The 20,238-nt window shown below is 45.5% G+C and overlaps 1 protein-coding gene across 6 annotated transcripts in view; it reads left to right on the forward strand.

Moving 5' to 3' along the window:
* Positions 1-20,238, forward strand: part of SMARCA2 (SWI/SNF related, matrix associated, actin dependent regulator of chromatin, subfamily a, member 2) — a 166,370-nt gene that overhangs the window by 29,406 nt on the left and 116,726 nt on the right. For all 6 annotated transcript variants that reach the window (XM_061628942.1, XM_061628910.1, XM_061628932.1 and 3 more), the window contains 3 exons: positions 4,408-4,728; positions 5,800-5,901; positions 15,634-15,883. In XM_061628942.1, the coding sequence (XP_061484926.1) occupies positions 4,408-4,728; positions 5,800-5,901; positions 15,634-15,883 (673 nt within the window). The remainder of the gene's footprint in view (positions 1-4,407; positions 4,729-5,799; positions 5,902-15,633; positions 15,884-20,238) is intronic.

The following is a 20,238-nucleotide window of genomic DNA, read 5'->3' on the forward strand; positions in this document are numbered from 1 at the left end:
TGTCCTGTTTGTTTCTCATATGCTAGATGTTAGTATACAGACATCAAACACCATATGATTTATGGTCTGGCTTCCTTCCTACATTTTTATGAAGCTTGTTATTGGGCCCCATTAGAGCTGTTCTCTCAGTTCCTGTTACTGTGTATAAGCCTTTGTCTAGTGTTACCTCCGGGTTTACATCTCCCTCCTCCTTAGTATTCAGGGGTCCTTCTGATGAAGTTCTCCATGCTGTGGCCAAATGCATTCTTTCCAATCCTTTTGAGGTGCAACCCATCACTTTCCAGCAGTCCATCTTTCAGGAAGTGTAGCCCGCAGTCCCAGAATCCAAATCTCTCATGTCGGCACCACCTTAGCATTCACCTGGAGTATTTTTCTTTCCCTTTCTACTACTCTTCCAAATACTGGAAGGATGGAAAACTATCTGGGCCCCAGATAAGTTTCCTTCTCAGCGCTTCAAAGTCTGATGTGATTTCTTTGTAGCTCTGCTTAGCAGTATCATTTGTTTCCACATGGATGAAAAGAAAGGGATACATGTGAGTGGGCTTCTGAGTGCTGGTAACCCTTCAGTCACATATCTGATCTGTCCTCCAATGACACAACATACCTTGTGAGTCCATGGGTCGTCTTGGCATACTTGGGTTTTAATTCCACGCAGTAAGGAGTATCCCACTACTACTGTTCTTCTTGATGTAGAACATGGTTTCATTGCTTCTGTTTGACTGAGCTTCAGCCTTGGGCTCGCTATCCCACGGGGTCTCTCTCCCTCCTGTCCTTCTTCTGCAGGCTGCCCTCCAGTCTCATCCTCAAGTTCCTGAAAGCGGTTCTATAGGTGTCCCTGTTGATTCTGCTGGAACTGTCATCGGCTTTTGACACATCAACCATGGTATCCTTTGGGCCACCTCAGTGGGATGGGACTTGGGGGCACTGTTTTACAGTGGCTCCATTCCTTTCTAGATGGTTGAGCCCAGAAGGTGGTGCTGGGGGATTCCTATTTGACTCCTTGGCCATTGGCCTGTGGAGTCCCCTCAGGGTTTCGTTATGTCCCCCATGCTATCTAGCATATGCATGAAACCGCTGGGAGAGGTTGTCCGGAGCTATGGGGTCCAGTGCCACCAGTATGCTGATGACACCCAACTCGTAAGGAAGCTGATTCGGTTCTAAACCAGTGTTTTGTCATCAGTAATGGATTGGTTGAGGGCAAATAAATTGAAGCGTAATCCAGACAAGACAGATGTGCTCCAGGTTAGTGAGAAGGCAGATTAAGGAATAGGGATTCAACCTGTTTTGGACAGGATTACACTCTCCCTGAAGGCACATTTTTGCAGTTTGGGTCTACTAACAGGCTGGTTACAGGGAACACATGACTGCCTTGTTATAACAGCTCCACTGGCTACTGGTCTGTTTCTGAGCGCAATTCAAAGTTCTACTTATGACATATAAAGCCCTATGTGGCTATTTGAAGGACAGTGTCTTCCCATATGAGCTGTCTGAGCCCTGAGACCATCGGGGGAGGGGTTCTGCCACCCTCAGACATGTCTGGTGGGAACGCAGGGGCTGGGCTGCCCCTTCCAGCGCAGGGGCAGCCCAGGCCTCCAGCTGCCCCTGCATTCTTCTGTTTGAAATTTTTGGGATCCCCTGGGAAGCTTGTGAGACTTTGGGGGCGATTTCTGTGTGTTGGACCCTGGGTGAGAGCCAGGGTGGATGGGTGGAGTCCTGGGTGGGAACTAGGAGGTTGAGAGATGTTGAATGGAGAAGTGCAAGGCGATTGCTTTAATATTTATTTGTTAATTTGTATTACTTATGCATTTGTATTGTGGTTTTATTGTATATTTTTATAATATTTGCTGTTTTATCTTCTGTATACTCCTTAGAGATTTTTATATATATTAAGCGGTATAGAAATGGCTTAAATAAATAATAATAATAATAACAACAACAACAACATGGGAAAGAGCCTGTTCAGTGGCTGTCCTCAGGCTCTGGAACTCCCTTCCTAGGGAGGTTAGACTGGCTCCCTCCCTGCTGTCCTTCTGTTGGCAGGTGAAGACTTTCCTGGTCAGACAGGCTTTGGGGAACTGACTGCAAGAGCTATTTAACAGGGTGCTGTTTTTACCGATTTGTATTTTGTTGGGGATGGGGAGGTTTATCACCATGTTTTAATTGGTTTTAATTTTATAGTTAGTTTAATTACATTTTAATTAACTTCTGTATGTTTTATTTATATGTTTTAACTGTACTTGTTTTAATTTTTGTAAGCCACCTTGAGTCCCAGTTCTGGGGAAAAGGCAGGATATAATAACAATAACAGTAGTAGTTGTAGTAGTTGTTCCACGTGCATAGTGTCTTCTAGCTCTTCTGCTCCTGTCATCCTTTTCCATGGAGTTTCCTCCACTTTGTTATTCCTGTGCTCAGCACTCTCCTCTTCTGCTTCACCTTGCTGTTGTTCTTCCATCTCCCGTACTTCTCTTTGGTGTTGTTGTTCCAGTGTTCTGTTTACTCTTATACTCTTGAGTGTGGCCACTTGCCACTCCAGGCCTCTCACCTTTTCTTCCAGCATTACAACCAGCTTGCAGTTGTTACACATATGCGCCATGTTGTTCTTCGGCCAGAAAACACACCTTGCAAGTCACCACCACTGGAGAGTCTTTTCCGTCCATAGTTTCCTATTATTTTTTTTGTTTCTATCTTTCTATTTGTATTAGAGTGGCCGGTGCTTTGTCCTGTCCTCCTTGAAGGTTAATAGGGGAGTCCCACTGGTATATGATGGATGCTACAAGAAATTTTTGTTAGGGATCTGCCCAGCTGAACTCTGCTGCAAAACTCCCGTTAGCTCACTTATATTGCTTGTAGACCAGCTGAGGCAGCTTTATCTGCTCTGCTTAGTCAGGAAACAGAATGACACTCCAAGCACACACAGCTGCTGATAGTTGTACTCAGCAGTCATCAGGCCATGCCCCTTCAGTCAACAGCCATCAGGACACACCTCTTCCACTCAAGCTGCTGTAGTGCCTTTGAGCCTCTTCACCTACCCAGCTGAGTACATGGTGACTCAGAACAGGTGAGCATATGGTGACTCAGAACAGACAGCCTCCTGGGGTTACTCCAAGTCACTCACTGCTTTGCCGTTGTCTTCTTCTCCAGTACACCTCTTCCTCACTATACCTTCACTGCCAAACTCCTATTAGCTCTCCCTGTTTGCTTACTCTGTTCACTCTGAGAGTAGGCTCACTTGTATCATTTATAAACCAGCTGAGACAGCGTCCTCTGCTCTGCTCAGTTAGGTTCAGGAAACAATAATAGAATAACATAGAGTTTTACATGCATGGGTGGGTAGACACTGCAACATAAAGTGACTCTTAAGATATGTGCAAGCAGTAGCCTTTCATAGTAGTGGTAAAGAGGCATTGTTGCCTATAGTACATATTTTCATTATTTCTGGTGTGACTAATGGTTTTGAATGTTTAAGTATCACTTGAGCAATACCTGGGAAAAATGAAAGTAAATTCCAACAGCATTTTATGTGTACATTTTGGTGAGGGTACATGTTGGATGACAAACCGTACCCAATTCTCTTGTCTAGTACAGTTTTGGCTAACTCTTAACTTTCAACTGTCTTTTTCAAGGTTTTTTTTCTTGTTTGTTGCTAGTGTTTTTCCTTTTTTTTTTTTTTTTTTGAAATTTTTTTATTAGAAGTGAAGTTTAATAGACCACCAGCTGGTTCAATTCACTGTAGTCAATTTCACTGCGCCATGCCTTGCAGCTTTCCCTTTCGCCATTTCATTTGTACTATTTTCAAGCTACCAGATGCTAATGCCATGACAGTGTTAAGGGGAAAATTGCTATCATTGCTCTTCTGAAAGGATCATCTGTACACAGCCTAAATGTGCATTGCTCTGCTCAAAACTCTGCTTTTCAGTGATCAGTTCTAAACAAGCCTGGCGGAAAAGTGGTGTGTGCGGTGGAGGGTATGTGTTTAATCTCAGGCTGGTAGGTTGCAAGACATGTCTTGAACCTCATATTGGTAATGTGCTGTACAGGAATATTTTAGTTGTGGGGATATGAGTATGCTACGGTGCATTCACTAAATGTGTTATAAGGCCTTTAAATGAGAAAATATAATTGGCATTTTATTTTACATTTTTATATGATTTTTTTGTAAGCTGACTTACAAAAGATGTTTATTGAAAGGTAGGATATAAATTGTACAAATAAATAAAACTCAGTTGTCAGAATGCTAGGAGGAATTAATGTGGCCTTGAGTAACAATTCATTTTTTTGCTTATTGTTTTTGCTAGTGATCAAAAGTAATGGTTCTTCAAGAAAACAAATTAGTTGAGCTAATCTCTGTCACAAGGAAAGTCCACTATGTTTTCAAGAAATAATAAATTTAATTATTGTTTTCTACAGGCTATATGTCGCCTCATCCATCTCCATTGGGACCAGCTGAGCATGTGTCTAGCCCAATGTCTGGAGGAGGTCCAACTCCACCCCAAATACCACCAAACCAGCCTGGACCCATGATACCAGGAGATCCACAAGTTATGAGTCAACCCAATAGAGGACCTTCACCTTTCAGTCCTGTTCAGTTGCATCAACTTCGAGCTCAGATTCTAGCATACAAAATGCTGGCTAGAGGTCAGCCATTGCCTGAAAATCTTCAACTTGCTGTACAAGGAAAGAGGACGCTGCCTGGGATTCAACAGCAACAGACGCTTTACAAGCCATCTGGTAAAATAGTTGTGTTCTGCACTATTGATCAGCTCCATTTATACCTTTGCCATGCTTAGGGACAAATTGTGGCACAGCAGAGCCATCTTTCTTTCCTCTTTCCTCCTTGGTGCATGAGCAAAAGTGTTGCAGCATGACATCACAGACAATGGAGAGATCTGTGTGCACCTTCTCCCACCTTCTCATCTAGCTTGCCTTCTCTGTACACCCTAAGCCATTCAATATGCAGCTGTTGAGCCGTTTGAATGGCATGAAGAGGAAGAGCTGAATGGGGCTATGGGACATGAACACAGACCTTCCATCTGTAATGTCCTGGTATGCTGCTTTTATGCATCCCTATGTGTCTCATACCAAAGGGCTTTATTGATCCCTCCATGAAGGCAAGTAAAACTTTAGAATTATGGTCATCTTGTGTGCGATTGGCTTTTTGCTTCAAATAGATACGCTGTGCAAAAACTTAAAATCACCATATATTACCACAAAACTATAGACAATGTAATAATAATAGGTGGTATTATACTAAAGAGTCCTGTCAGTGCATTGGGATCTTTCCACCTCTTTTCCCCCTCCCCCCGCGTGCCTGGCACCCTCCCCACCCTCCCCAAATCTGATCCAGAGGCTTGGGGGGAAACCCTAAAATGGATTTTGGGGCTCTTAGATGGAAAAGAGGGAGAGAACGTCCCGTTGCACAAGCAGAAATCCTTGTGCCATTGGAACTATTTCCAATGCACTATGTTGGAATATTATTATTACTAATAATAATGATAATACTTGCGTTAAACATATGTCCTGATGATATGTCCCAAAGAAAGAAGCTTATTCTTCAAGCTGTCCCTACAGTCATCTCAATCTAGTTGCTTATATATATATATATATATGAGCACATGTACTCAGTCCAAACAAGAAGAAAGAGGGGGTTGAAAAAACCTGTAAAATGAACAATGTGTATAAGTCACTTTTTAGTTTTCATACATAGGAATTCACTACAGTCTGCAACTGAGGTGCAAAGGCTATTAAATTTTTTTTGTGTGTGGCACATTCTAGTAAAATAAATAAAATGTTATCTTGCAGTGCTTGGAGTACATTCAATGAATGCTCCCCCAGCTGGACCAGGAGCTGCTTCAGGAATGCCAGCACACACTGCTGCCATGGCCCCGAAAACTTGGCCAGAAGGTAAAAAAAAGAAAAGAAAGAGCTATTAGCAGCCCTTTTCTACCAAACCATTGAAATAGTTGAAAGAGAGTTGAGAAAAAAATGCTGCACTACTGGTATATTGTTGCACTAGCATCAAGTAATAGTGGCTTTTCTCCACTGGCCAAAATGCAAGGGTCCATTGGTGGTTCTGATGTATTTTTAGCCACTTCCCACTAGTGGCTGCTATACTGTCTTGCTATAGTTCCCCCCCCTTAGTGTGCTTTTAATAGCTTCCACTTTCTCATCTTCCTACTTCTACTTTTTTTTAAAAAGAGAAAAGGGCCTTTAATTCTCTGATGGAAAATTATTCTACTATCGTGTAGTCCCCTTTGAGTAAAATTTAGGAAAACATGCTCTTTTAGCTTCTGAAATGCTAAGCAACATTATTTACAATATACATCAGAAGTATGGATATCAAGTATGTAGTTTGGAAGCCCACCCACCATCTTCTGATGGATTTCAGGATCTTCTCAAAGTAATAGGATGGCATCGGAGAAAAGCTTTTCTATTATTTCTATTCTATCTGAAATATCTTTGACATTACTTATTTCTCTTTTTTCCTGATCTCCAGTTTGCACAAACAATAATACAGAGATAATTAAGTGACAATAGTCATGATAAGGAACTAATGCCAGGCAGCAAGGGATTAATAATGAAATGGATGAGGGACAATGATGTGACTAAGTTTTCCAGTGCTGGGAATAACTGTTTCTCCTCTTCTGAAAGACTGCAGTAGTAAAATAGTCTGCTTCTCCTGTTGTATTGCATCTGACTATTGTAGTTTTCCAGCATTAGAGGAAATGTTTAATAATTTCCTTCCAGCTGAAATTTGTGTAGGGAAGTAAAAGTATTCTTCAGTTCTAATGATTTTTATTGACATTGATTTGTTGGAATAATAAATTCATTAGTAATTTAAAAAGCAATACATTTTCCTTGATAAATGATAGAAATGAGAATGAAATTTGGTAATTGGTTTTAGGAACCAGATGGTTCTTGAGAGGGAAGTGACAAATGTCAGAAATTACAAAAGTATAGGTTTTTGTTTTGGACATCCTAGTACATACTAGGAAATGTACTCTTCTACTGGTAAAGGATAGAAATGAGGATGAAATTTCATGATTAGTCAAAGGCATTTTATTAACTATTTTAGAACTTTCAAAATGTGAACTATAACCCTGATCCTTTAAAAACAAACCAACCACAAACACCTCTTTAGGGCTGATTTTGAGGTAATGGCCAAATCATGATTTGGTATCAGGTCTATGCCCCAGGATTGGATGCTTCTTTCTCCTCATACATTTTCATTTCCTGTCTTGGGTAAACCGCAGCTTGCTGTTGCATCTGAATTGGCAGGTTATGTTTTGTGCTTGGTCTCCAAACCAGAATTGGAAATAACATTTTAAAGGGGGTTCCCAGTTCTGGTTTGGAAGGCAAGTGCAAAATCATAGTTAGTCAGTTTGGATGTAATGGTAAGTTATGGATTGGGTCAGTCTCTGCTGGCTGCACTGGGGTGATATATGGTGCTGTAAAACTATTAGCTGGCAGCTGCCTATGCAGGGGCTTGGTTGTAAAGCAGATAAGCAAGAGAGAAGGTCGTGGGGTCTCAGTGAATGTACCAGGTTGTCTGCCTTTTGGAAGGCAGTGAACAAAGCAAGGTCCAATAATCGAACAAAGGCAATTGGAGTTTCAAGGCATGGCTGGTGAGGGTCTGATGCTGGCTTCTTGATGTTGCTTCTGCTACCTTTTAAACTGGCGTCTCACTACCTTTTAAACTCCCCTCCCTGGTTCAGGTGCTAGCAATCAGCCCTCCAACTCCCAGGGGCTTGTAGCCTTAAACAGCCAGAATGCCTGCATTGTTCTGCTATTAGCAGGTATCTTCACTCTACAGGAAGTGGAGGGGCCTCCTGTTCACTCCCTGAGTCTGACTGAGGGGCCCCAGCCTCATCCTGAACATCTTCCAGTGGTGGGGGGGTCTGGAGTTGCTTCTGGGGTAGGTCTGCTTGTTCCCTGTCCTGGGGCTACTGTGCCAATTCCCTGCTCCTCTGCGGACTCATGCGATGGAGGCATGACAGCTTGCCCATACCAGGAAGTTAGATAAAGAATTGGAGTGCACAAAAGAAGAAGGGAGTGCGCAAGCCCAAGCTTGAACCTAATGACCAAGCTGTAGTCTGGCTGTTATACACCAGAATTGTGGAAAGAAGATTATGTATCACCAGCAGTGGTTGGTGGGGTGGAGAAGACAGGGCATCATTGTGCACCTGGCTTCCTGACACTGGGTGTTGCTGCTGCTTACCAAGAGGGAGAGGGGTGAGGTACAGGGAGCACAGTGCAGCTGCAGCGGGCAGTCCAATGCTTCTGCTACTGCACCTACACTGCACTGAGGTCCCTAGACCTTGGGCCTCCCTCTCTTGGTAAGCAGCAGCAATGCTTAGTGTTGGGAAACCAGGTGTGCAACACCCCCTTGCCTTTACTGCCCCACTGACCGTTGCTCTGTGTCGCTTGCTGATACAGTTGGACAGATTTTTCTTTCATATGGGACGTGTGTATTTTCCATATGAAGCCGGCCATCAATGCGGGTAATAGCTCCACCTATCGTCCGAATGCAAGAATGTTTTTTGAAGTCAAGACTAGGGGCATCAGGCCCCTCCCACTCTCCAGTTCATTCTTGCCTTCGTCCGTGCAAGTTAGATAAAGATAGCGTCTAGATAAGTTCTTTGTCTATTTGTGTGACAGGAGGTGGAGGTTTTTTGTGTTTTTCCCATGTTATTCCCTTTCCCCTGTCTTTTACCTTGAGTCTGTGGGACTGACTGTATTTGTTTATCTTTGCATTAAGGGGAATCCTCTTTTTTGTCTATTTTCCCCTCAGTCCCTTAACTTTTGCTGGGGGACCGCGGCGGCGGTTCTCCCTTCCCAAGGCGGCGGACGCAGCCTTGTTGGGGAGCATGCGGCTGGCAACTCCCTGCCTAGTCGTCCGGCAATTTTGGGAGACCGCGGCTGCGGTTCTCTCTTACTCTGGCGGCGGACGCAGCCTTTACCAAGAAGCTTGTGGCTCCAGCCTCTTTTCCGCTCCGCCATTTTTGACGTGCCGTTTTCGGCATCTAGCCATACCCCAGGAGCCTGCTACTGCGTCTCCTTTATTTCAGCCCTTTGGGCCGTTGGGTTGCTGCCTGCCCGGTCACTACCGCGGCTGTTTCTTGAGGCGGCTTCTTCTAAGTTTCCCTCTCCGAGAGCCTGCAGCTGCGGCTCTCCTTTCTTTCCAGGGCGGCTCTTTTTAGTTGGGCTGCTCTGCCTGCCCCGATGTCATGGCCCCGTCAGAGGACTCCTCAGATGAGGACGACTCGGGAGTAACAGCAGCAGACCCAGGAGCAGCAGGAGACACGGAGGAGCCTCCTGAGAATCCAGCTCCTTCTGCCCCTCAGCTGCAGAGCACCCCAGGGACAGCAGAGGCCCTGCAGCCAGACACAGACAGTGAACAGGATACTCCCCCCTCACCTGCAGAACGTAGACAGCAGAAGGTCAGGCAGAAGAGAGGCAGGCCTGTCCCCTTAAGGCCCAAACGCTGAGGGCTCACACCTGCTGTCCATCCTGCTCTTTATAAGGCACACCTTGGCTGCAGCTTGTTGCTGACTGCAACGTCAGGCGTGGCTTGTGTAGACCTAGTTTCCCTGCAGCATCTCTTTGACTGACCTCCTTGGCAATTGATCCCGGACCTCCACTGACCTCGCTTCTGGACTTCTGACTCGGCAAGTACGCTTCGGATAGGCCTGGCAGATTTACAACCCGACTGCTGGCTAAGGACTTTCCTTCCCTGCCAAAGACCCAGGAATTTCCAGCCCCCCCTGACACTGCTGATGCAGTGTAGAGCTGACACCCGACTCGTTCCACGGCCTTAAAATCTCGCCGCGACGGTCTCTACAGGCTGCGGCTGCAGCTTGTTTTTTTTTTTCCCTGTCACTCCCCAAACAGCTACGGGGATTTCGCCGGCCCTCCTTCTCACAGAGTCGCCCCTCCCTGGCCTTTTAACGTCGCGATTGCATCACTCAGCTCCGCAGCTGGAGAACGTGTTTCCGACCGTTCTCTTCCCCTTTTCTTTCCTGGCTTTTTAGCCACGATCGCGCTTTTCAGCCCAGCGGCTTCAGAGTGTCTTTTTTATTTTTGGAGGCCATTTTTTCGGCTCGCTGGTGCTCCCCGGGGACCGCCATTGCCTCTTCATCAACACAAGCCTTTCTGATTGGCCAATTTCCCCGCTCTTTCATTTAAGCCCATTCAGTACTGTAAAGGGGGGTCTCTTTCAAGGGCTTTGAATAACAGAGACCAGGTTTTCAGTCAGCTCCCACAGTGTGATATACCCTTTGTGTGTGTGTTGCAGATAGGATCCTATAGTAATTCACAGGTTCCTTTATTAAATTGGCTACTGCTGCTGGCTCTGGCAACTATTTGATTACTGCAACTATCTGAACCAGTACAATCTCATCTATGACTGTTTCATCGAAACTATTGCTACTGCCCTGGCTGTACACCAGGCTGATTGAACAGTACATTCTACCTCATCTGCGGCCGTGTACAAAGGCTGTCGATATACAAAGCTGTTTGGACTGTACATTCTGCCCCATCCGTGGCCGTGTACAAAGGCTGTTGATACTACACCAAAGCTGTTTGAACTTTACATTCTGCCCCATCTGTGGCCATGTATAAAGGCTGTTGATACTATACAAAAGCTGTTTGGACTGTACATCCTGTCCTATCCGTGGCCGTGTACAAAGGCTGTTGATACTATACCAAAGCTGTTTGAACTTTACATTCTGCCCCATCTGTGGCCGTGTATAAAGGCTGTTGATACTATACAAAAGCTGTTTGGACTGTACATCCTGTCCTATCCGTGGCCGTGTACAAAGGCTGTTTATACTATACAAAAGCTGTTTGGACTGTACATTCTGCCCCATCTGTGGCCGTGTACCAAGGCTGTTGATATTATACAAAAGATGTTTGGACTGTACATTTTGCCCCATCCGTGGCTGCGCACAAAGGCTGTTGATACTATATAAAAGCTGTTTGGACTGTGCATCCTGCCCCATCTGTGGCCGTGTACCAAGGCTGTTGATACTATACGAAAGCTGTTTGGACTGTACATTCTGCCCCATCCGTGGCCGTGTACAAAGGCTGCTGATACTATACAAAAGCTGTTTGAACTGTATATTCTGCCCCATCCGTGGCCATGTACAAAGGCTGTTGATATTATATAAAAGCTGTTGGACTTGTACATTCTGCCCCCTCCGTGGCCGTGTACTTAGCCATCTGCCAGTGCATTCTACCCCCTCCGTGGTCGTGTACTGAGCCTGTTTGGGTCTTTACATTCTGCCCCCTCTGTGGCCATGTACTGAACCCATAGAGAATATAAGATGGCGGAACAGCCAGAGACGTCTCAGACAGCCAAGCCAAAACTATCTAGGGCGACCAAGCATAAGCATATCACAATTACAAGGCATGCTGTCATATTTTACTCAAGCATAGTCACCGCCATACCTCAGCACAGTATGGACTATGCATCTAATGAGGCAGACCCATCATATTTTGACATTGCTAGGGGCAGGTTTGTCGATGATGTTTCTTGTGGGGAGGAATCTTCATTTGCTGTGCCAGCTGAGGAAGACAAATGGAGTGATCATTCGGCACATGAGGAGGATACATCTTACCGCCTGTTTGAAGCCGCAGATTACCAGCCCCTTGCTCGCAGAGTGTTTAACACCCCAGGGCTCCAAGCTACACAACCTACAGCTGCCACTCCTGCTATTCATGAAGCCGGGGTCTTGAAAATCCCCCACGCCAGCAGAGCACTACCTTCCTGTACCAGATCCTATTGCCTAACTGACCAATGGCGAATGGTCTCATTTATTACAAACACGCCGTTTCAATGCCCTTGCGGACAGGCTTTACTCCTTGGCTCCGGACTTTACAAGCCGGCTGGCCGTCTCTGGCATAGACGAGCTGATCTCCAGGACATTCGCATTTACGAGACTCCACTTAGCGGAGGCTGGACTTTGCCTTACGCAAGAACCATGAGGCCACCGTTTTCTCCATGAGAGCCCCTGCATCCGCTTCCATCCCTTCCAGGGCAGCGATGATGTGGCTGGATGACCTCTTAGCTGACCCTAATCTCGTTTCGATCTCTCTGTGGAGGTCACTGATGAAATGGCGCAAGACGGCAGATCAGGTAGCTATGCCACCTTGGACGAAAATTAGCTGGGAGCACGAGTTACGGTAGCTCAGGTAGGCGCTCGACGGAACCTCTGGCTTCGTCCCTGGCAAGCGGACTCTGCAGCCACAGTTAATGATCAAGGGCATCTTATTCCGGATTATCACTCTTCAGCGAGGAAGCCCTAAAGGCAGTGCTTGTTGACCCCAAGGAGGCTCGAAAGCCTGTCTTGGCCACTGTCTGGAACGCAGATCGTAGGCCTTTCAGACGTTTTCTCCTCATATCGCACGACCCTGCCCTTTCAGGGAATGCGGCCCGGGCGACGAGGCTGCGATTTTCAAAACTAAGTTTTCCGGCCCTTCAGGGGAGCCTGGATCAGACGCTTTCCAGGCAGAGACACCCTTCACGAAGGAGATCTCCTGGCTTCCATTGAACTAAGGAAGCGTATCTCCATGTGCCTTTTTGCATAGCCCACAGAAAATTCCTTCGGCTTGCTTTTGGCCACCAGCATTTTCAATACCGGCCTCAAGGGGTTCATATTTTCCCTTACTTCGACGATCCCTAAATAAGGGCAAATTCCAAGGAGCTGGCCCATCGACATTTAACGCTCACGCTCCATGTCTTGCAGGCCTACGGTTGGCTACTCAATTTCGACAAAAGCCATCTCCAGCCAACTCATTGCCTACAACATCTAAGGGCGACATTGGACACCCTGCAGGCAACGGTGTTCCTGTCTCCACACCATATAAATGCTATCACAGACATCACATGGTTTCTGAGGCACCACGCAACCGCAGACGTCATGCTTCTGGCCAGGGACCTCGGAATGTTGATGTCCACCATCCATATTGTACCATGGGCTCGAGCTCATACGCGCCAGCTCCAGCGGGCTTTGCTACCTTTTCAACAGGACATTTCCATGTCACATCATTGAGCAATTCCCTTGAACCCCGCACTGCGTCTTTCATTCCGCTGGTGGACGAGGGTCCAACATCTTAACCAGGGCAATCCGTCCAGAGATCCCCGCAGGACTGTCATCGCCACAGATGCCAGTCTCCTCGGCTGGGGAGCCCACTGCAACTCCCAGTTCGTTCAGGGGGCTTGGAACACAGCAGAGCAGACTCAGAGTATCAATTGGCTAGAACTAAAGGCTGTCCACTTAGCTCTGCTCCATTTTTCAGTCTCTGTTCCACTTGGACCATGTTCTCATTCGAACGGACAACACGTGTGTCAAATCTCATTTGAACGGACAAAGGGGGACCGGGGACCGTCCTCTGCAGAACCTTGCTTCCCTCATCTTCGACTGGACAGGGCAACATCTGCGATCGTTAAAAGCAGAACATCTCAGAGGAATTTGGAATGTGACAGCAGACTGGCTCAGCAGACAACAGGTCTTTCCGGTTCGACGTCTTCTCAGTGGATCTATTTGCCTCCAGTCGCAATTGCCAGCTACCCAGGTACTTCGCTCGATACCTGGACACGACAGCAGAAGCAGTGGATGCCCTATCGCTACCGTGGCGGGATGGCCTATGGTGTGCCTTCCCTCCAATATCACTGTTGGACGCTTCCAGTCAGGCCGGACCTACTAGCCCAGGGTCCAGTATGGCATCAGGATTCCAATTGGCTCAAGCTAACAGCGTGGCTTTTGCATGGGGACATTTGAGGGCTGCTGGTCTGTTTGACGCAGTTATTGACATTATTTTGGCCTCGAGACGACAATCCACCAATCCGTATATATCAACATACTTGGGTGGCATTCTCCAGGCGGTGTCAGTCCCACCGCCTAGATCCTTCCCAGGCCACAGTACAACAGGTACTACAATTCCTTCATAGGGGCCTCCTCATGGGACGTAGACCCAACACCTTACGTAGACATGTGTCCACTCTGTCGTCCATTCTCTCAGTGTCCTCCCCTGGTGCTCCTATTGCCTCGCACCCGTTCATCAAACGCTTTCTGAGGGGAACTGCGTTACGCTCACCGGCTGTATTCCACCGTTATCCCTCATGGGGTTTGTCAAAGGTCCTACAGGCCTTACAACGCCCTCTGTTCGAGCCACTTAGGACTGTGCCTTTATGTCTGTTGTCATTCAAGATCCTGTTCCTGATCGCGATCACCTCTGCGAGATGTTTCGGAACTGGGCGCGTTGTCTTCTGTCCGCCATCTCTGTGTCTTTCACAAGGACTCTGTTGTACTGAAGACTGATCCTTCCTTCCATCCCAAGGTCAATTCAGTTTTCCATTGCAACCAGGACATTGTTCTTCCTTCATTCTGTCTGAATCCTACCCATCCTCTAGAGAAGGCTTGCCATTCGTTGGATGTTCTGAGGGCTCTCAAGATCTACCTGTCTAAGACTCAGGAGATACGATGAACCGACTCTTTGTTTGTATCCTTTCATCCACGTTCTATGGGCCATAAAGTTGCTAATTCCACTTTGTCCCGCTGGTTACGTGCATGTATTACTTTAGCCTATGAGTCCCTTAAGCTTCCAGTCCCTGCCAGTATAACGGCTCATTCCACTAGATCAGCTGCCACTACGGCTGCTTTTGCTACCAACGCTCCTGTTGCGGTTATTTGCAGGGCTGCTGTGTGGTCTACCCCACACTCGTTTATAAGGCATTATAAAATAGACAGTTATGCCTCTGTCGATGCCTCTTTGGCAGACGAGTGTTGCAACAGGTTCTCACTAATGATTAGGATGTGGGTGGTCCCTCCCTGTTACGGGCTGCTTTGGTACATCCCGCATTGATGGCTGGCCTCATATGGAAAATGGACCATTGGTCTCACCTGAAGGGTGATTTTCATATGAGGACAGCCATCATGACCCTCCCAGTCGGAGGATATATTACTGTTACGCTATTATATTTTGATTTACTAGTGAAATCAAGACTTCTATTACTGTTATATCGCTATGTTAGAGTCATGTTATTACGAATGTTACTATTGTGTTATTTTCCTGCTGGTAGGCCCGTTGGCCTTGTTTCATGTATTTTTAGATGTTTCTCTTTAGACTCGCTGCAAATGAACTGGAGAGTGGGAGAGGCCTGATGCCCCTAGTCTTGACTTCAAAAAACATTCTTGCCTTCGGACAATAGGTGGAGCTATTGCCCGCATTGATGGCCGTCCTCATATGAAAATCACCCTTCAGGTGAGACCAGTGGTCCATTTTGCGTATCAGGAGCTAGGTACTGTAGTACATCTAGACTTAGCCAATTGTTTATACTTCTGTTAGTATGTCTAGGAGCCTGTATGCAGACGTTTCATTGTTTGGCATTTTCTTTCTTTCTTTCTTTCTTTCTTTCTTTCTTTCTTTCTTTCTTTCTTTCTTTCTTTCTTTCTTTCTTTCTTTCTTTCTTTCTTTCTTTCTTTCTTTCTTTCTTTCTCCCTCTCTCGTGTATGTATCTTGCTGTTGAAACTTGTTTGAACATTTTACTTTGATCTTGAACAAAAGGCTTTAACATTTAGTTTAGATTATTTTTCGGCAATACTTTTTTAACATAAGTACCTTCTTATTTTTCAGGACAAGGTGCAGATATTAATGTTTCCAGTACACCTCAAAAGCTTGCTGTTCCACCTCCTAGTGGAAGACCTTCGCCGGCACCTGCACCTACCCAGCCAACTGCAGTAATGCCTGGTCCTTCTGTACCACAGCCTACAGCTGGTCAGCCTTCACCTATTGTTCAACTGCAGCAAAAACAGAATCGAATCAGCCCCATTCAAAAACCTCAAGGGTTGGACCCTGTCGAAATTCTCCAGGAACGAGAGTATAGGTAATAACCGAACAAGAATGCATAAGATTTATCAGTTTGCTTTGAGAGTTTTTTCATATGTTTTTTCAATTGTTGGATGAAAACATCACTCACTATGTCTTGTCTTCCGGAAGAGGATTGTGAATCTTCCCAGAAATAGTGTGGTGTCACCAAGCTATACATCAGCTGACTTGAAATGAGGACAAGGCTCTTGTACCTTTGAGAGTTGTGTAGAATACATTTTTTTCACCTCTGCACAATCATTTGATAGAATTCCTCCTTTACATATTTCTCAGTGGTACAGGAGCTCTGTTCTGCATTGCATCCAGTTGGTTGAGGCAAAAGTATGAGATAACTCAACTTCAGCAAAGCTTTTGACAAAGTGCTCCATGATATCCTGATTAGCAAGCTAGCTAAAAGCGGGCTGGATGGAACAACTATCAGGTGGGTCCACAGATGGCTACAGAATCATACTCAAAGAGTGCTTATCAATGGTGTCCTCTCAAAGTGGGGGGGTTAGTGAGCGGGATACCTCAGGACTCAGTCCTGGGCCCAGTGCTCTTCAACACTGTTATTAGTGACTTGGTTGAGGAGATGTAGGGAATGCTTATCAGATTTGCAGATGATACAAAATTGGGAGGGATAGCTAATACCTTGGAAGACAAACAAAATTCAAAGGGATCTTGATAGACTGGAGCATTGGGTGAAAACAACAGAATTAAATTTAACAGGGATAAGTGCAAAGTTCTACACCTAGGAAGAAGAAACCGAATGCACAGTTACAAGATGGGGGATACTTGGCTCAGCAATATTATGTGCAAGAAGGATTCTGGGATTGTTGTTGATCACAAGCTGAATATGAGCTAACAGTGTGATGTGGCTACAAAAAAGGCAAATGCTATTTTAGGTTGCCTTACAGGGCTGTGGAGTCAGTACGCCAAACCTTCGACTCCGACTCCTATTTTTCTACTGTCCAACTCCGACTCCACCCAAAATTGCTTCCAACTCCACAGCCCTGGAAAGGGCTGTAAATGTCTTTTTAAATTGAACATAAGAACATAAGAAGAGCCTGCTGGATCAGGCCAGTGGCCCATCTAGTCCAGCATCCTGTTCTCACAGTGGCCAACCAGGTGCCTGGGGGAAGCCCGCAAGCAGGACCCGAGTGCAAGAACACTCTCCCCTCCTGAGGCTTCCGGCAACTGGTTTTCAGAAGCATGCTGCCTCTGACTAGGGTGGCAGAGCACAGCCATCATGGCTAGTAGCCATTGATAGCCCTGTCCTCCATGAATTGGTCTAATCTTCTTTTAAAGCCATCCAAGCTGGTGGCCATTACTGCATCTTGTGGGAGCAAATTCCATAGTTTAACTATGCGCTGAGTAAAGAAGTCCTTCCTTTTGTCTGTCCTGAATCTTCCAACATTCAGCTTCTTTGAATGTCCACGAGTTCTAGTATTATGAGAGAGGGAGAAGAACTTTTCTCTATCCACTTTCTCAATGCCATGCATAATTTTATACACTTCTATCATGTCTCCTCTGACCCACCTTTTCTCTAAACTAAAAAGCCCCAAATGCTGCAATCTTTCCTCGTAAGGGAGTCGCTCCATCCCCTTGATCATTCTGGTTGCCCTCTTCTGAACCTTTTCCAACTCTATAATATCCTTTTTGAGATGAGGTGACCAGAACTGTACACAGTATTCCAAATGCGGCCGCACCATAGATTTATACAACGGCATTATGATATCGGCTGTTTTATTTTCAATACCTTTCCTAATTATTGCTAGCATGGAATTTGCCTTTTTCACAGCTGCCGCACACTGGGTCGACATTTTCATCGTGCTGTCCACTACAACCCCGAGGTCTCTCTCCTGGTCGGTCACCGCCAGTTCAGTCCCCATGAGCGTATATGTGAAATTCAGATTGTTTGCTCCAATATGCATAATTTTACACTTGTTTATATTGAATTGCATTTGCCATTTTTCCGCCCATTCACTCAGTTTGGAGAGGTCTTTTTGGAGCTCTTCGCAATCCCTTTTTGTTTTAACAACCCTGAACAATTTAGTGTCGTCAGCAAACTTGGCCACTTCACTGCTCACTCCTAATTCTAGGTCATTAATGAACAAGTTGAAAAGTACAGGTCCCAATACCAATCCTTGAGGGACTCCACTTTCTACAGCCCTCCATTGGGAGAACTGTCCATTTATTCCTACTCTCTGCTTTCTGCTTCTTAACCAATTCCTTATCCACAAGAGGACCTCTCCTCTTATTCCATGACTGCTAAGCTTCCTCAGAAGCCTTTGGTGAGGTACCTTGTCAAACGCTTTTTGAAGTCTAAGTACACTATGTCCACTGGATCACCTCTATCTATATGCTTGTTGACACTCTCAAAGAATTCTAATAGGTTACTGAGACAGGACTTTCCCTTGCAGAAGCCATGCTGGCTCTGCTTCAGCAAGGCTTGTTCTTCTATGTGCTTAGTTAATCTAGCTTTAATTGGAAGCTCTCGTAGGAGCATTTTTATCGCTGCCTGAATATGCGCTGATCTTGGCATTACAGCATTTGTCTTCATCTGGGTCCTGTGTCATACACTGACACACAAAATGTTTTCCATCTTGTGTTATGGTGAAATGCTCAACTACAGCTGACTTCATTGGAAGCTTCTTTGACATTTTGAATTTATATTTTAAAAAATTTGTCAATCAAAATTTATTTTGAAGTCGGAGTCCGTACATTTCTACTGACTCCGACTCCACCCAAAATTGCTTCCGACTCCACGACTCCGACTACACAGCCCTGTTGCCTTAACAGAAGTATACCTTCCAAATTGTGTGGAGTATTGGTTTCCTTCTATTTGGCACTGGTTAGGCCTCATCTTGAGTAGTGCATCCATTTCTGGACACCACACTTCAAGAAGGATGCAGACAAACGAGTGGATTCAGAGAAGGGCAGCGAGGATGATCAGGGGACTGGAAATAAAGCTCTATGAAGAGAGACTGAAAACTGGGCATATTTAGCACAAATTAAAGCATACCCGACAGGTGGCTGTCCAGCTGCCTCTGGTATGCCTGCAGTGTTGGAGAGCCCACCATCTCCCTAGGTAATTGATTCCATTGTTCTACTGCTCTAACAGTTGGGAAGTTTTTCCTGATGTTCAGTTGAATTTGGCTTCCTGTAACTTGAGTCCGTTAATCCATGTCCTGCACTCTGGGATGGTCGAGAAGAGATCTTGGCCCCCCTCTATGTGGCAACCTTCCAAGTACTTTAGCCTTATAGGCCCCTTTCAACTCTATGATTGTATTCTACGATTCTAACTTGTGTTGTCTTCTGGAGCACTCTTTGTGCAAAGAGGAAGTGCACTTGTGCTCACTTAAAGGTGATGATTCCATTATTGGCCAATTTTACCATTGAGCTTCATCCCCTATACAAAGTTTGATTTCATGTATAGTTTGTTTCCATCAGATTTGTATCACTTGTAGTCTACCAAACTGAACATGGTCCACCAGCTATGTATTCTGGTCTGCTGGTGCCTGACAACTCTCCTTTTTTTTAGTCCAAGACAGACAGACAGCCAAGCCAGGTGTTAGGAGATAAGAGAGAGGAGCCATCTGCTGAGCCTTGCCCATGCTGCCAACCTGACCAGAAATAAACATGGATGGGTTGAAGACAGGTGGGGCTATTGTAGCTCCAGCAACAGCTGGTCTTTCTCCATTGGCTCATAAGCTGTGGAATCAGTTGCAAAAGAGTTGGTGTATGTCTTGAGAATGAGGTTGACCGTGACCACTCTAGGAGCATCCTGTCCACCGTTTCAGGAGGAGGCAAACCTGAAGGAAGAGCCACAAGCTGCAGAAGAGTAGGGGGTGGGGGTTGCAGGCTTTGTTTCTTCCCTGCCTCCCTCCTGATGAGCAGGTCTTCTCTAGTCTGATGGGAAGACAAACAAGGAAGTCAGTTTGAAGTGAGCAAGGAGCTGCTGTACTAAGCTCTGAGAGGTGGATCCAGCCAGCATCATGACCCTTGGAGTTTGATCAAGCTTTTGGTGGGCTACTATTAGAATATTGGGTCAGATGTTGTGCAGGCCTGGTTTACCTGCATTGTCGCACAAATGTTAATATATTCATATTTTCATTGTATAAAAGTGATTTTCAACACTTTATCTATTGGGTCTTACTTTTTGTTGTGAAATTTCATGCAGAAAGCCATTCCGCTTTTCTTGTAAAGTAATAAAACTGTGAGGAACTTCTCACCCAAGTAAAAAAACCACTGCATAATTCAATTGCGGTTTACCATAATAATCCCACTAAGAAGCAACTTTGATTAACAGGTGACAGCATGTTTTTGGTTGAACAGGTTCCTGATGTATTCAGCATTTCTTGATACTGTACA

Source organism: Rhineura floridana, chromosome 1 (genome assembly GCF_030035675.1).
Source record: "Rhineura floridana isolate rRhiFlo1 chromosome 1, rRhiFlo1.hap2, whole genome shotgun sequence".
Classification (NCBI taxonomy): Eukaryota; Metazoa; Chordata; class Lepidosauria; order Squamata; family Rhineuridae; genus Rhineura; species Rhineura floridana.